The sequence below is a fragment of the Hypanus sabinus genome, chromosome 31 (assembly GCF_030144855.1).
Source record: "Hypanus sabinus isolate sHypSab1 chromosome 31, sHypSab1.hap1, whole genome shotgun sequence".
Taxonomy (NCBI): Eukaryota; Metazoa; Chordata; class Chondrichthyes; order Myliobatiformes; family Dasyatidae; genus Hypanus; species Hypanus sabinus.
Genome location: NC_082736.1, coordinates 23,762,892 through 23,778,384, shown reverse-complemented (window position 1 = coordinate 23,778,384; position 15,493 = coordinate 23,762,892). Strand labels below are relative to the sequence as shown.

Below are 15,493 nucleotides of genomic sequence, written 5' to 3'. Positions count from 1 at the left end.
CCCCAGTTCCCATGTTCCCTCTCGACTCTCCGGGGCCCCAGTTCCCATGTTCCCTCTCGACTCACCGGGGCCCCAGTTCCCATGTTCCCTCTCGATTCACCGGGGCCCCAGTTCCCATGTTCCCTCTCGATTCACCGGGGCTCCAGTTCCCATGTTCCCTCTCGATTCACCGGGGCCCCAGTTCCCATGTTCCCTCTCGATTCATCGGGGCTCCAGTTCCCATGTTCCCTCTCGACTCACCGGGGCCCCAGTTCCCACGTTCCCTCTCGACTCACTGGGGCCCCAGTTCCCGTGTTCCCTCTTGACTCACCGGGGCCCCAGTTCCCATGATATCTCGACTCACCGGGGCCCCAGTTCCCATGTTCCCTCTCGACTCACTGGGGCCCCAGTTCCCACGTTCCCTCTCGACTCACCGGGGCCCCAGTTCCCATGTTCCCTCTCGACTCACTGGGGCCCCAGTTCCCATGTTCCCTCTTGACTCACCAGTACCCCAGTTCCCATGTTCCCTCTCGACTCACCGGGGCCCCAGTTCCCATGTTCCCTCTCGATTCACTGGGGCCCCAGTTCCCATGTTCCCTCTCAGTTCATCAGGGCCGCAGTTCCCATGATATCTCAACTCACCGGTGCCCCAGTTCCCATGTTCCCTCTTGACTCACCGGGGCCCCAGTTCCCATGTTCCCTCTCGATTCACCGGGGCCCCAGTTCCCATGTTCCCTCTCGATTCACCGGGGCCCCAGATCCCATGTTCCCATGATATCTCGACTCACCAGGGCCCCAGTTCCCATGTTCCCTATCAACTCACTAGGGCCCCAGTTCCCATGTTCCTTCTTGATTCACCGGGGCCCCAGTTCCCATGTTCCCTCTCGATTCATCGGGGCTCCAGTTCCCATGTTCCCTCTCGACTCACCGGGGCCCCAGTTCCCACGTTCCCTCTTGACTCAATGGGGCCTCAGTTCCCACATTCCCTCTCGACTCACTGGGGCCCCAGTTCCCATGTTCCCTCTTGACTCACCGGGGCCCCAGTTCCCATGATATCTCGACTCACCGGGGCCCCAGTTCCCATGTTCCCTCTCGACTCACTGGGGCCCCAGTTCCCACGTTCCCTCTCGACTCACCGGGGCCCCAGTTCCCATGTTCCCTCTCGACTCACTGGGGCCCCAGTTCCCATGTTCCCTCTTGACTCACCAGTACCCCAGTTCCCATGTTCCCTCTCGACTCACCGGGGCCCCAGTTCCCATGTTCCCTCTCGATTCACTGGGGCCCCAGTTCCCATGTTCCCTCTCAGTTCATCAGGGCCGCAGTTCCCATGATATCTCAACTCACCGGGGCCCCAGTTCCCATGTTCCCTCTCGATTCACTGGGGCCCCAGTTCCCATGTTCCCTCTCAGTTCATCAGGGCCGCAGTTCCCATGATATCTCAACTCACCGGTGCCCCAGTTCCCACGTTCCCTCTCGACTCACCGGGGCCCCAGTTCCCATGTTCCCTCTCGACTCACTGGGGCCCCAGTTCCCATGTTCCCTCTTGACTCACCAGTACCCCAGTTCCCATGTTCCCTCTCGACTCACCGGGGCCCCAGTTCCCATGTTCCCTCTCGATTCACCGGGGCCCCAGTTCCCATGTTCCCTCTCGATTCACCGGGGCCCCAGATCCCATGTTCCCATGATATCTCGACTCACCAGGGCCCCAGTTCCCATGTTCCCTATCAACTCACTAGGGCCCCAGTTCCCATGTTCCTTCTTGATTCACCGGGGCCCCAGTTCCCATGTTCCCTCTCAACTCACCGGGGCCCCAGTTCCCACGTTCCCTCTCGACTCACCAGGGTCCCCAGTTATAAGCCTCACCAGAGCCTTATAAAACATGTTTTGCTATACCTCTCTCCCTCTATCATATAGTTTAAAATTTTATTTTAGTTAGTGATACGGCAAGGTATCAGGCCTTTCTTGCCAAACGAGTCTATGTCCCTGCTCCTCACAATTACCCCCATGTGATCATGTGGACTGTGGGAGGAAACGCACGCAATCACGTCCAGACAACCTAACAGACGGTGGAGTTGAACCTGGGTCGCTGGCGCTGAAATAGTGTTATACTACTGTGCAGCCCAGTGTTTCACTTACTTCCATTTGTATTACACAGAATCACAGAGAGGAACAAGCAGGCCATTCAGCCCATTGAGTCTGTGCCAGCAGTGTACAGTAACATAGTTTTATTCTACCTACATTCCCATCAACTCCTCAGATTCTAACCCTCACCCATCAAATTTACTGTTTGCAATCAGTGCTGCCCTCCAGTGTCCAGTCGATATGATGACAGGCTGGATTGCCGTTGATCTGTGGGACGTGTCACTCAGGGTCATGTGTGTTTTTTTGCGTGACTGTATCTTTTTTGAGAGTGCTGTGTATGTTTTGCACCTCGCCCCAGAGGATCGCTGCTTGGCTCGGCTGTGCTCATACATGGCTGAAGGAAAATTAAACTCAAATTTGATTTGATTCGGTCGGTTGGCACGTCTGGGAGAGACGCATGCAGTCACGGAGAGAATGTGTAAGCCTCCCACCTCTCTCACTCACTCTCACACACACAGCGACAGAGAACACTCCTTACACATGGGAACTTACATGGCCATTCTGTCATTGTGCTGAGAGTATACACTTCAAAGTCTCCCTGGGTATATTCTCATAATGGTTCCTAAAGGGTTTGGCTTTATTGTGCCTTTCCTGCCACACACGGTGGAATATTCCTTTTCTTTAGTAATGGCCAGCTGTAAAAGCATACATATCTTTTACCACTGTACCATTGACAGCGTACTCACCAACTGCATCTCAGTGTGAGATGACATAGCACTCCAGCCGGTGGTGAAAACTGCCCACAATTGAGAACATCTACCATAAACGCTGCCGGGGCAGGGCGAGAAGCATAATCAAGGATGCATCTCACCCTAACCATGGACATTTCACTCTCCTCCCATCCGGTAGGCGCTACAGGGGCCTCTGCTCCCGCACCAGCAGGCACAGGAAGAGCTTCTTCCCTGAGGCTGTGACCCTGCTGAACCTCACATCACAACGCTAAGCAGTATTGCACCCATATTGTACTGTCTCAGGACTTTTATATTTGTGTGCTGTAGCACCTACTTTTTATTCACAGTTATTTTGTAAACAACACTATTCTTTGCATTTCTGGTTAGATACTAACTGCATTTCATTTGGCTTTGTATCTGTACTCGGCACAACGACAATAAAGTTGAATCTAATCTAATCTAATATTGTTTATATTCCATTCAAGTTCGGCTGATTACTCATGAATACAGCCAAACGAAACAGCGTTACTCTGGGGTCAAGGTACAATAGCCAATAGACAGTAGGTGCAGGAGTAGGCCATTCGGCCCTTCTAGCCAGCACCACCATTCACTGTGATCATGGCTGATCATCCACAATCAGTACCCCGTTCCTACCCTCTCCCCATATCCCCTGACCCTGCTATGTATAAGAGCTCTATCTAACTCTCTCTTGAATGCATCCAGAGACAAATCACAATACCAACATTCACACACAAGAGAGTAAGCACGTGCAAGATATCAGTAAAATACAGCCACACAAAAAAAAACAGTCCAGACTGAGTCCATGAATGCCACAGAAATCACATTCGGCCACAATACAGCTCGTCTTCTGCTGAGCGAACACTGGGGGCAGCACCAACTCCAGAATGGATGCCATCTGATTAACCTGTAGTCCGAAGTTAACTGTGGGTAATTAAAGGTGCCTTAAAAAAGCACAGGGGGAAATGGCTCTCAGCAGGCCAGAACAAGATCGAGCTGCTGGGAGTTCACACTGGGAACAGTACGGAGCTATTCATTGTGGTTTCTGGTAGATATCTTTTTCGTAAATATTGGCAGTTTTCACCATCTTCACTCATTTTTGTAAGTTTGGATTTTTGATGCACTGAACAACCATCCTTGGACGGAAGTGCCAGCTGATTCCAGCCATCTTTTCTTTGGTCATAACCTACGTCTTGTTTCACACACACACACACACACGCACGCACGCACACATACACAGACACACACGCACGCACACGTGAATGTTTAGAATTCTCTCTCCCGGAGGTTCAAGAACACAGTGGTTGGTAATAATCAAATTTCTTGCTGTTCACCTGGCAGAGAATCTCACCTGGTCCCTCAACACCAGCTCCATAGCAAAGAAAGCCCAGCAGCGTCTCTACTTTCTGCGAAGGCTGAGGAAAGTCCATCTCTCCCCCCCCCCCCCCCCAATCCTCATCTCATTCTACAGGGGTTGTATTGAGAGCATCCTGAGCAGCTGCATCACTGCCTGGTTCGGGAATTGCACCGTCTCGGATTTCAAGACCCTGCAGTGGATAGTGAGGTCAGCTGAGAAGATCATCGGGGTCTCTCTTCCCGCCATCACTGACATTTTCACTACATGCTGCATCCGCAAAGCAAACAGTATTGTGAAGGACCCCTCATACAATCTCTTCTCCCTCCTGCCATCTGGGAAAAAGGCTCCGAAGCATTCGAACTGTCACAAACAGACTATGTAACAGTTTCTTTCCCCAAGCTATCAGACTCCTCAATACCCAGAGCCTGGACTGACACCTTACTGCCCTATTGTCCTGTTTATTATTTATTGTAATGCCTGAACTGTTTTTGTGCTCTTTATACAGCCCTGTGTAGGTCTGTAGTCTAGTGTAGCTTTCTTTGTGTATTTTTTTACATAGTTTTTTTACATGTTTACGTAGTTCAGTCTAGTTTTTGTACTGTGTCATGTAACACCATGGTCCTGGAAAACATTGTCTCATTTTTACTGAGCACTGTACCAGCAGTTATGGTGGAAATGACAATAAAAGTGACTTGACTTGAGTTGATCACGGCTGAAGCCATTAGGATTTGGACACGGGGAATCTACTGTACCCTGGGGTGTGGTAACGCACAGGTTGGCAAGGTAGGGAGGCAGTTAGCAGAACGCAGTTTACAGAGCCAGCCAGCCGTGAGATCGTGGCTCAGCTCCCTGGCTGTAGGGAATTTACACGCTCTCCCCGTGATTCTGGTGCTCCAGTTTCCTCCCACAGTCCATTGATGTACAGGTTAGGGTTAGTGAGTTGTGGCAAGCTACATTGGTGTTGGAAACGCAGCGACACTTATAAGCTGCCTGGCACACGGTCCTCATCGATTTGACTTGACACTGTATATTTCGATGTACGTATGACAGATAAAACTAAACTTTACCTTCGAGGGATGTAGGATTGGAAGGGAAATTGGAGAAAAGGCACCGGCCAGCATTGCTTCAATGGGCTGAATAGCCTCTTCCATATCAGTAATAGGAAGGCCCAGCCACATTCTCATTGCATGGGAGAGGCCAGCCCTTGGCAAAGGTACTTACCGATCTGGAAATGGTGGAGATTATGGCCCCTGTCTTGGTGTAGCAGGACATCTGCACCATGAACATTCCCAGATTCTGATTGATGGGAGACTCTGGCATCTGGAGCCACAGGGAGATCTGATACGGCTGTCCGTACATCATTACCTGGAGAGAAAAGGATGGAGTCATCGCGTGACTGTAGAAACATGACCCAACCTTCACCGCCCTCCACATCACCACTCCTGCCCTCAATCACTGACCAGGAATCTTTCTCCAAGGGTCAACGTGAGTTTGGCCTATTATTGTTATTATGTGTACTGAGATCAAGAACAGCGTCCACACCAAAGTGAAGCTGGACCAGAGCTGTGTTCCGACAACAGTCTCGTTCGGGTCAGAACACTGGTGCGGCGCGCGACCCAAAGCTACCGGAGCTGTGCTCCGTCCACTCTCTCGTTCGGGTCAGAACGCTGGTGCGGTGCGCGACCCGAAGCTGGACCGGAGCTGTGTTCCGTCCACACTCTCGTTCGGGTCAGAACGCTGGCATGGTGCGCGACCCGAAGCTACCGGAGCTGTGCTCCGTCCACACTCTCGTTCGGGTCAGAACGCTGGCATGGTGCGCGACCCAAAGCTACCGGAGCTGTGCTCCGTCCACACTCTCGTTCGGGTCAGAACACGGCGTGGTGCGTGACCCGAAGCTACCGGAGCTGTGCTCCGTCCACACTCTCGTTCTGGTCAGAACGCTGGTGCGGCGCGCGACCCAAAGCTACCGGAGCTGTGCTCCGTCCACACTCTCGTTCTGGTCAGAACGCTGGCATGGTGCGCGACCTGAAGCTGGACCGGAGCTGTGCTCCGTCCACACTCTCTTTCTTTCTTTCTTTCTTTTTCAATTTTTTTATTGATTTTCATATATACATTTAAAAAAATCATAACATAATAATGAGTAAATTATGAATACAATAGACTTGAAGTCACCTTGATAATAAGATAACAATATCCTATTAAACATCAGCAGAAAAAAATACCTTAATCAATCAAGTCCATATGATTATATATGAAAAAAAACAAAAATAACCATTAAAAGAAGAAAAAATTTGAAAATGTGAAAAAAGTATATATTAAGAAAAATAAAACACTAAACTAAACTAACATGGGCAATAGTAATAGCTTACAAGTATATGATAGTGTCAAAAAAACTCCGGAACTCCATACCTGAACATGAATAAGCAGAAAGAAGGTCTGGAAAAGGCCAAATTAATTCATATGAAAATGTCAAATAAACGGTCTCCAAGTTTCTTCAAATTTAATTGATGAGTCAAAAATAGTGCTTCTAATTTTTTCCAGGCTCAGATAAGAAATAGTTTGAGAAAGCCACTGAAACGTGGTAGGAGGATTTACTTCTTTCCAGTTTTGTAATATAGACCTTCTGACCATTAATGTTACAAAAGCAATCAATCGTCTGATTGAAGGGGAAAACTGATTACCATCTTCATTTGGTATGCCAAAAATTGCAGTAATAAAATGTTGTAAATCTATATTCCAAATTGAGGAAATAGTAGTAAATATGCCCTTCCAATAGTTATGTAAAGTGGGACATGACCAAAACATGTGGGTCAATGAGGCCACTTCTGAATGACATCTGTCACATTGAGGGTTAATATGAGAATAGAATCGAGCAAGTTTATCTTTAGACATATGAGCTCTATGTACAATTTTAAATTGTATTAAAGCATGTTTAGCACATATAGAGGAATTAACCATTTGCAAAATTTTTTCCCATTTATCTGGATATATTATATCGAAGTTCTTTTTCCCATTCTTGTTTAATTCTAACTGATATTTCTGGTTGTATCTTCATAATCATATTATAAATAAAAGCTACTAATCCCTTCTGACAAGGGTTTAAGGTAAAAATCTATAGAATAGTAACTGTAAACGGGATCAATGAAAGATCAACCAGAGTGCAGAAGACAACAAACTGTGCAAATGCAAATATAAATAAATAGCAATAAATAACGAGAACATGAGATAGAGAGTCCTTAAAGTGAGATTGTTAGTTGTGGGAACATTTCAGTCAAGGGCAAGTGAATGAAGTTATCCCCAAGCGGTTTCTGTTTTTTGGGAGTATGTGGTTCACTGCACTGGAGCTCTTTCAACAAAATAGGAGAATGGAAATGCAATGAAGAGCAGTTACGCTCTTCTTCAAAGACCAGGAAACTCTGTATGACAGTGTAGACACATAGCACAAAAGCTGATATTTTTGAAAAGCATTTTTGTTTCTTCATCATTCTCAATTTCGATAATTTCTTCTTGCAAGCTCTCGTCCCGTTCTTCCACCTCGCAAAGAAATGGGTTAATTACCCAGTCTGGAATTTCCAGATCATTCAAATCCTTGAATTGATTCTGAAAAACCTTCTTCAGTGACTGCAGGTGTAAGCAGTACTCGTGCAAATCACCGTCTGTGAAAGAGGGTGTCATACTTTCCATGTAGGGCAACAGTGAGAGCATCCTTCTCCCAATGCTTTGCTTACTTATTTCCAATTTTCTGATAAAAGTGGACAACTGCACTTTTTGCCTGGATTAAATTGGAATTCTCACCCAGCAGTTTCATTTTTATAGTATTTGTTTTGTCAGAAAGATCACCTAGGTAAGCCACATCTCCACGTAGAAGTTCAATCTTGTTTCCCAGGCTCTTGTTGACTTTGAGCAAAAATTCAACCACAGTGTCAAAAAGATCAGAGAAATGTTTCAAGCAGCAGGCTTGTGAAGAAGCAAACGTTCAAGCTCTTCACTGTTATCTTGGCATAAATGGCGGAATATTCCGCTATTTAATGGATGAGCTTTAATAGCAGATAGTACAAGAGTCATGCTTGAAAAAAGTCACTGGCTGATGTTTTTGGTTGTGAGATGTTGATGATAGATTGCAAACCATGGATTGGAATTTCTTTTTTCATAAATGCTACGAAACCAGTAAGGCAACCTGTCATAAATGGTGCTCCATCTGTTGCATAAGAAATCATTTTCCTAATCAGAATACTTTTATCTTCAATATACATTTTGAGCTCATCGTAGATTAATTTGCCATTCATATTTGTTTTTAAAGTTTTACTAAAGAGAATCTCTTTGTAAACTTCTCCATTTTTGATAAACTGTACATATGCCATTAGCAATGCCTCACTGTCTCACACAGCTGACTCATCCAGTTGTATCCCAAGTTCTGTTTTTTGTAGCTCATTGACACTCAATGCCTTCACTCATTTCGTCAATACAACGAGCTACAGGCTTATTACTCAGGGGAACTGATCTTAAAATACAGGTATCCATTTTGAGAACAGTAGTGAGCACTTCTGATACAGTAGGCATCTGTGAAATTTTTTTGCTAGCATTTTGGAAATGTTATAAGAATGTTATAATGTTATAAGAAACAACAAGACCACAACCAAGGTCATTTTTAGCTCTCTTGGCAAATGACTCAAGGGTGTGCAACACTTTTCAAATGCTTCTTTCATCTTCTGGAACTGAGTAAAACCATTAGTAGCCTTTTCAGGGCATCTTTTATATAAGTGTTCCTGATGGTTTCATTAGACAGTACAGTATTTCAAGTAAGACATGTGGGGCGTTGCTGATCTGACAGGAACAGAATGAAACCATACTCCAGGCATGTAACATTGTATTGAAACACTTTCTGTAGTTTCTAAGGATTAGAACTCAAGGCATCAGCACCTCCAGACTCATAGAGATACATATTTATCCACCATGAATGGGGCTAAATTAAAATAAAAGATTAACACAAGCTGGGAATGCCTATCGGATGTTGACGATGGCAGCAAGCTGACACTGATGGAATGATGGTAGTGGCACGCAAAGGAACGGCAAGGCGAAGATGAAAACGATCACAACTGCGAAAGTTACGTTGACAAGGATTCAGATTGGAACCTGAATGCTAGTTAGGATAGAGCTGGTGTTCTGCGAGCTCCCTTTACATTATTCCCAATAGTGCGACTGACCCATCCTGTCAGGCCTCATAATTATTGTGCCATAGTTAGCATGCCACTTACCCATCCCCACTCTAAGAATCTCGAAAGCCCCGCCCCAATGATTTTCTATTTCCCCTAATGCCTCCTTAGGACATGTAACCACCCCCTGGGGAGGGATGTTGATACCACCCTCGCTGGGAATCACTGATCTAGAAGAAAGTTACAACTCAGGTTGTAAATTGAGGATGAGGAGAACTTACTTCACTTTGAACCTGTGGAGTTTGCTTCCACAATAAAAAGTAATGGGACGCCTTGTTTAAAAGACCAATGGACACATTTGAAGAAACCGGCTGGGGGAGTTTCTACAGGAGAGCCCCTGGTAACCTGATGCTGAGAGAGTGGATCAGCCACAATTGCATTGAACAGTGGGGCAGACTGGCCTACTCCTGCTCCGTGTTTCCAGAAGGTCCCGACCCTGAAGTCGGACATCACTTCTCACTCGGTAATTTACAAGCCGCGGCTGTCCGACCAGAGACCGCCTCCCTGACTGTCAGCCCACAGCTGCCGTCCTACCTTCTCCCTTCCGTTGCGGAGTAAGGAGATGTTGGCGACGGGGAAGGAGCAGAGCACGCCTTTGGAGTCACAGTCAGACCTGTCGAGTCAGAGGAGAGGAACGTGATTTGTATATTTTCAGTTCAAACAGCATGAAGACAGGCCCTTTGGTATGACTTATCCCTACAGACCAAGATTCCCATCTGAGCTAGCTCAGTTAGCCTGTGTTTGGCCTTTAAACCTTTCACATCTGTGTGCCCGTCTCAAAGTCTTTCACGGGTTACCTGCACCAGCCACTGTCGCTGGCATTCTTGTTCGATGCACCCACTGCCGTTTGTGTAGACAGCTTGAGCTTCAAGTGCCTTTTAAATCTTTCTCCTCTCACCTGAAACTTACGCCTTCTAGTTTTTGATGCTCCAACTCTGGGGCGGGGTGGGGGGGGGGTGGAGTAAGGCTGTGTGCATTCACCCCACCTTCCCCCCTTGAGATTTTGTACACCACTATGAGATCAGCCCCTCAGTCTCTCCCACGGTCCGAGGAATAAAGCCCTACCCTGCCCTCGAATCCAGGCAATATCCTTATAAACATTTGCACTTTTCCCAGCTTAATGGCATCTTTCCGATAATGGAGTGACCAAAACTGAACACAATAGTACAGGTGTGGCCTCACCGACGTCTTGTACAATTGCATTTTAACTCCACAAATTAGCAAGTTCTTTCACTATGTCTCCCCTCTCGCTGTGAAAGGGGTAAACCTCTTTTGCCATTCATTTATTAGAGAGAGAGAGAGAAAGCCTGCAGTGTGTCAAATTGCCTGAAGCAGGCAGTAAAGAAAGCTAATGGCATGTTGGCCTTCATAACAAGGGGAGTTGAGTTTAGGAGCACAGGGCCCTGGTGAGACCACACCTGGAGTATTGTGTTCAGTTTTGGTCTCCAAATTTGAGGAAGGATATTCTTGCTATTGAGGGAGTGCAGCATAGGTTCACAAGGTTAATTCCCGGAATGGAGGGACTGTCATATGTTGAAAGGTTGGAGCGACTGGGCTTGTATACACTGGAATTTAGAAGGATGAGAGGGGATCTGATTGAAACATATAAGATTATTAAGGGAATGGACACGCTAGAGGCAGGAAACATGTTCCCGATGTTGGGGGGAGTCCAGAACCAGAGGCCACAGTTTAAGAATAAGGGGTAGGCCACTTAGAACGGAGTTGAGGAAAAACTTTTTCACCCAGAGAGTGGTGGATCTGTGGAATGCTCTGCCTCAGAAGGCAGTGGAGGCCAATTCTCTGGATGCTTTCAAGAAAGAGTTAGATAGAGCTCTTAAAGATAGTGGAGTCAAGGGATATGGGGAGAAGGCGGGAACAGGGTACTGATTGTGGATGATCAGCCATGATCACTGTGAATGGCGGTGCTGGCTAGAAGGGCCGAATGGCCCACTCCTCCACCTACTGTCTGTTGAATGATTAGTTTTTGTGGTACTACAGATCACAGTCTTTCTCAGGGGCTTGCTCGGTGGGTGGAGGGTGCTGATGATTTTTGGCGGAAGTGGGTGGGGGAGGGCTGTTGTTTAGCTGCTGCTTGTGCGTGGGACAAGTTTGTGGGGGGGGGGGTCTTCGGGATCCCAGCGTTTTAACTGTCACTCATTCTTCAGGATGAATTAATTCTTCATTCATTCAGAATCCAGGATGTATATTGCATACCTTTCTCCGATGTTAAACAGGACTGAACTGCCACGTACCACGCCAGCTTCTGAACTGGGCACCTTGACTGATGAAGACCACCTTCACCACCCTGCCTACCACGTGCAGCACTTTCAGACAGTTGTGTGCTTTTAGTCCAAGACCCCTCTGTTCTATAACACACCCAGAGGTGAAAGTGCCCTCTTAAAGCACTTCAGTTTTTAATTTAGAGAAAGAGCATGGTTTCAGGGCTGTCCGGGCAATGAGCCCACGCCAACCAATTACACGCGTGTGACCAATTGACATGGGAAGAAACCGGAGCGAGGAAACTCATGCAGTCACGGTTAGAACGTAAAAATGCTGCCCGTTCAGACAGCGGTACGAATTGAGCGCGGGTCGCTGGCACTGTAACAGGGTTACGCTAACTGCTATGCTACGGTGCCAGTCTGAATTGAACACCATTTGTCCGCTCACCCAAATGATCAAGATTCCCCCCCCCCCCACCCCAGCAATTTTTCATAGCCTTCCTCACTGTCTACGATACCTTGGTAGAGGGCAGGCCCGTAGAGCTGTCCATTAGGAACAGAATTAGGCCATTCAGCCCATCGAGTTTCATCCGCCATTCCATCTTGACTGATCTACTTTCCCTCTCAACCCTATCTTTAAAATTTAGAGATACTGCGTGGAACTAGGGGAGGAGCCTTGATGGCACTAGAGAGCAGCTTCTTTGAGCTCATCTGCGGAAACAACTTAATTTCCACCTCTGACGCCTCTTTTTTCCCTGTTCAAGGTAGACGGGGTTCTGTCAGTGCCCTTGACCTGCATCTGCACAGAAACTGCGGTTCTTTATGATGATGGCTCACCGACCGGCCGTTTCTCGATACCCGAAGGGTGCGGCCTGGAAGACGAGTGCGCCTTCAGGTTTCTGAGGCTTTGCGGTCCTGTGTGGGGGGGCAGAGCCGATTCTATGCCGGTGCCGACAGCTGAAGCGTCGCGGGAAGAAATGGAATATCGGATCCGCTGCGGGAGGCCTCTGCACTCAGAGAATCGCGCTCCCTCTCTCTCTCTCTCCCGAGGGGGAAGAGTTTGCTGCCGAGTCTCGAGTCGGAGGACATGGCAGACTTCAACACCATAATCAGTGAGTTGGTTTGTTTCTGTCAGTGTGTGACACCTCTCTGCCCCTTTATTAGGGAGAGAAAGAGAGAGTGTCGGGGTGAACAATGAGATTTCCTGTTCTGCAGATCAGTGTCCTTCTCGGGGGCTTGCTTGGTGGGTGGCTTTGATTCTGCTTGTGCAGGAGAGGGGGGAGAAAGGGGCTTTGGAATGGCGTTTTTACTGTCATTCATTCTTTGGGATACTCTTCTGTTTTTGTGGATATATGTGAAGAGCAAGAATTGCAGGTTGTATATTGTATACATTCCCTGATATTCAACGTGACTATTGAACAGGTACTTCCAGCTCACAAAGTCAACAACCCACTTATTTAACCCTCGCTTCATCACAGGACAATTTACAATGGTCCGTTATCTTGTATCACAAACAGAAAATCTGCAGCTGCTGGAAATCCAAAGCAACACACATATAATGCTGGAGGAACTCAGTAGGCCAGGCAGCGTCTGTGGAAAAGAGTACAGTCGACGTTTCGGGCTGAAACCCTTCGGCAGGAATTAACGGTTTCGGCCTGAAATGTCAACTGTACTCTTTCCCATAGTTGCTGCCTGGCCTGCTGAGTTCCTCCAGCATTTTGTGTGTGTTGATGTTTGCGTGATTTGTTTTTTTTATAAACGCATGGGGGTTTGTTGTTTTACTTTGAATGGGTTCCATTGTTTTGTTTCGTGGCTGTCTGTGAGGAAGATGAACCCCAGGTTTGAATACTGCACACACGCTTTGATAATAGATGTTCTTTGGCTTTGACCAATTAACCTACCAAGCGGCGTGTATAAAGACTGTGGGAGGAAACCCACGCGGTCACGGGGAGGGGGACGCGAGTGGTCGATGCCAATACAAGGTGGGCAGGGTGAGGGGCAGGATTACCTGAAGACGAGGTGCACCGGGGTGGTGTAGCTGACGGACGGTATGTAGGAGTAGTAGAAGCTGCCGTAGAGGAAGACGGACAGCCAAAGGAGCAGCAGGACGACGCTGATGAGGATGGCGATCTGCAGCAGAGTGCGGCGCATGTTCAGCACCAGCGCAGTCAGGTGGTCCTGGGCCCAGTAGATCCACCCGTTCATAGTTGGGCAGTGGACACACACCTGGGGGTTTGGTGGGTGGGGAAAACAGGCGAGGAAGGTGGGAAAGAGTGGGGAAGTGAAAGGGTGGATAGAAGGAAGGGGAAAGGAGGGGGAGAGGAGGAGAGGGAGGAGGTTGAGAACTGGGGAAGGGGAGAGAGTGAGGGAAGGGATGGGGAAAGTGGGGTTCAAGGGAGTAGAAAAGCAGGGGAAATGAAAGGGGAGAGAATGGAAAAGGAGGGGAAAGGTGTGGGGTACGGGAGGGCAGAGTGAGACAAAAGGAAAGGGCATATGGAAAGGGAGGGGGAGAGCAGGGGGAAGAAGGGGAGAAGAAAGGGAGAACACAGGAGAAAGGAAGAGGAGGGGAAAGGGAGGGCAGGAGAGCAGGGGGCCACGGAAAGAGAGCAGGGTGGAGTAAGAGAAAGCAAACACATTACTAGAGATTTAATAAAGACAGCATTTCTCAGAGCTGAGGCTGTCACAAAGACCTTCACAATTACTGGGTACAGTTACGTTGGTAATGAAGGAATTGCCACAGCCAATTCTCTCACAGCAGGCTCCCTATAGAAAGAGCAGAAGATAAACAGCTTAAAAGACTCAGCAGATTGAGCAGCATCTGAGGAGGCACAGGAATGGCTGACAATTCAGACTGTGACCTTGCTCAACACACTGAGCTCCCCCAAGCTTTTTTTAAACCACGGTTCCATGTTCAAGCGTCTGCAATCACTCTCTCTCCACATGTCCTACAACGACAATCGCTCTTCGGAGATAAATAAAGAACCAGGAACAGGCCTGCTGTCCTAACATAGCTGACTACAGACGCCATCTCCACCAGGACGTCATCTCCGAAGCCCCTCTCCTCTAGCTATCCAGCTTCTCAACGTAACTTATTCAGGTGTAATACTCCAACAGTCCCGCACAACATCCGTTAAATGGCCTTTACTGCTCTCCTTGTACAGTTGATAATCATTTAATCTCTCATACGTTCGGATTTATTTAAGTTTGATTAAGATGTCCATCATTAAGTACCCCCACCACCCAGGGGATTGCATCTTCTCATTGTTACCATCAGGTAGGAGATACAGAAACCTAAAGGCACATACTCAGCGATTCAGGAACAAATTCTCTCCCTCTGCCATCCAATTTCTGAATGGAAATTGGACCCACGAACACTGCCTCATCAAAAAAAGAAAGTCTGCAGATGCTGGAACCATAGAACGTTACAGCACAGAAACAGGCCTTTTGGCCCTTCTTGGCTGTGCCGAACTATTTTTCTGCCTAGTCCCGCTGACCTGCACCTGGACCATATCCCTCCATACACCTCTCATCTTGGAATTCCAAGCAACTCACACAAAATGCTGGAGGAACTCAGCAGGCCAGGCAGCACCTGTGGAAAAAAGCACAGTTGATGTTTCGGACCAAAACCCTTCGGCAATAGTTTACTACTTTTTTTTTAATTCAATAAGACAACAAACTTCACAACATACGCCGGAGATATTAAACCTGACTTTGATAAGTGCGATGTGATGTGCTTTGGAAGGCCAAATCAGGACAGGACGTTCAGAGTAACTCAGTATTACATTGTACTGTTGCCGCTAAGCTAACAGATTCACGACATATGCTGGTAATATTGAACCTGACTCTGATTATTGACGTTTATGCATGTGACAGTTCTGCTAATTGTTGATTGCT

At 47.5% G+C, this 15,493-nt stretch overlaps 1 protein-coding gene across 11 annotated transcripts in view; it reads right to left on the bottom strand.

Moving 5' to 3' along the window:
* The window catches only part of bscl2 (BSCL2 lipid droplet biogenesis associated, seipin), a 116,930-nt gene that overhangs the window by 85,553 nt on the left and 15,884 nt on the right, over positions 1-15,493 (bottom strand). For 9 of the 11 annotated variants that reach the window (XM_059955165.1, XM_059955166.1, XM_059955168.1 and 6 more), the window contains 3 exons: positions 13,608-13,944; positions 9,915-9,993; positions 5,389-5,532 (listed from right to left, as the gene is read on the bottom strand). In XM_059955165.1, the coding sequence (XP_059811148.1) occupies positions 5,389-5,532; positions 9,915-9,993; positions 13,608-13,804 (420 nt within the window). In that variant the 5' untranslated portion in view covers positions 13,805-13,944. Of the gene's footprint in view, positions 1-5,388; positions 5,533-9,914; positions 9,994-13,607; positions 13,945-15,151; positions 15,168-15,493 lie in introns of those variants that run through there. The other 2 variants (XM_059955170.1, XM_059955169.1) reach the window with 2 other exon arrangements.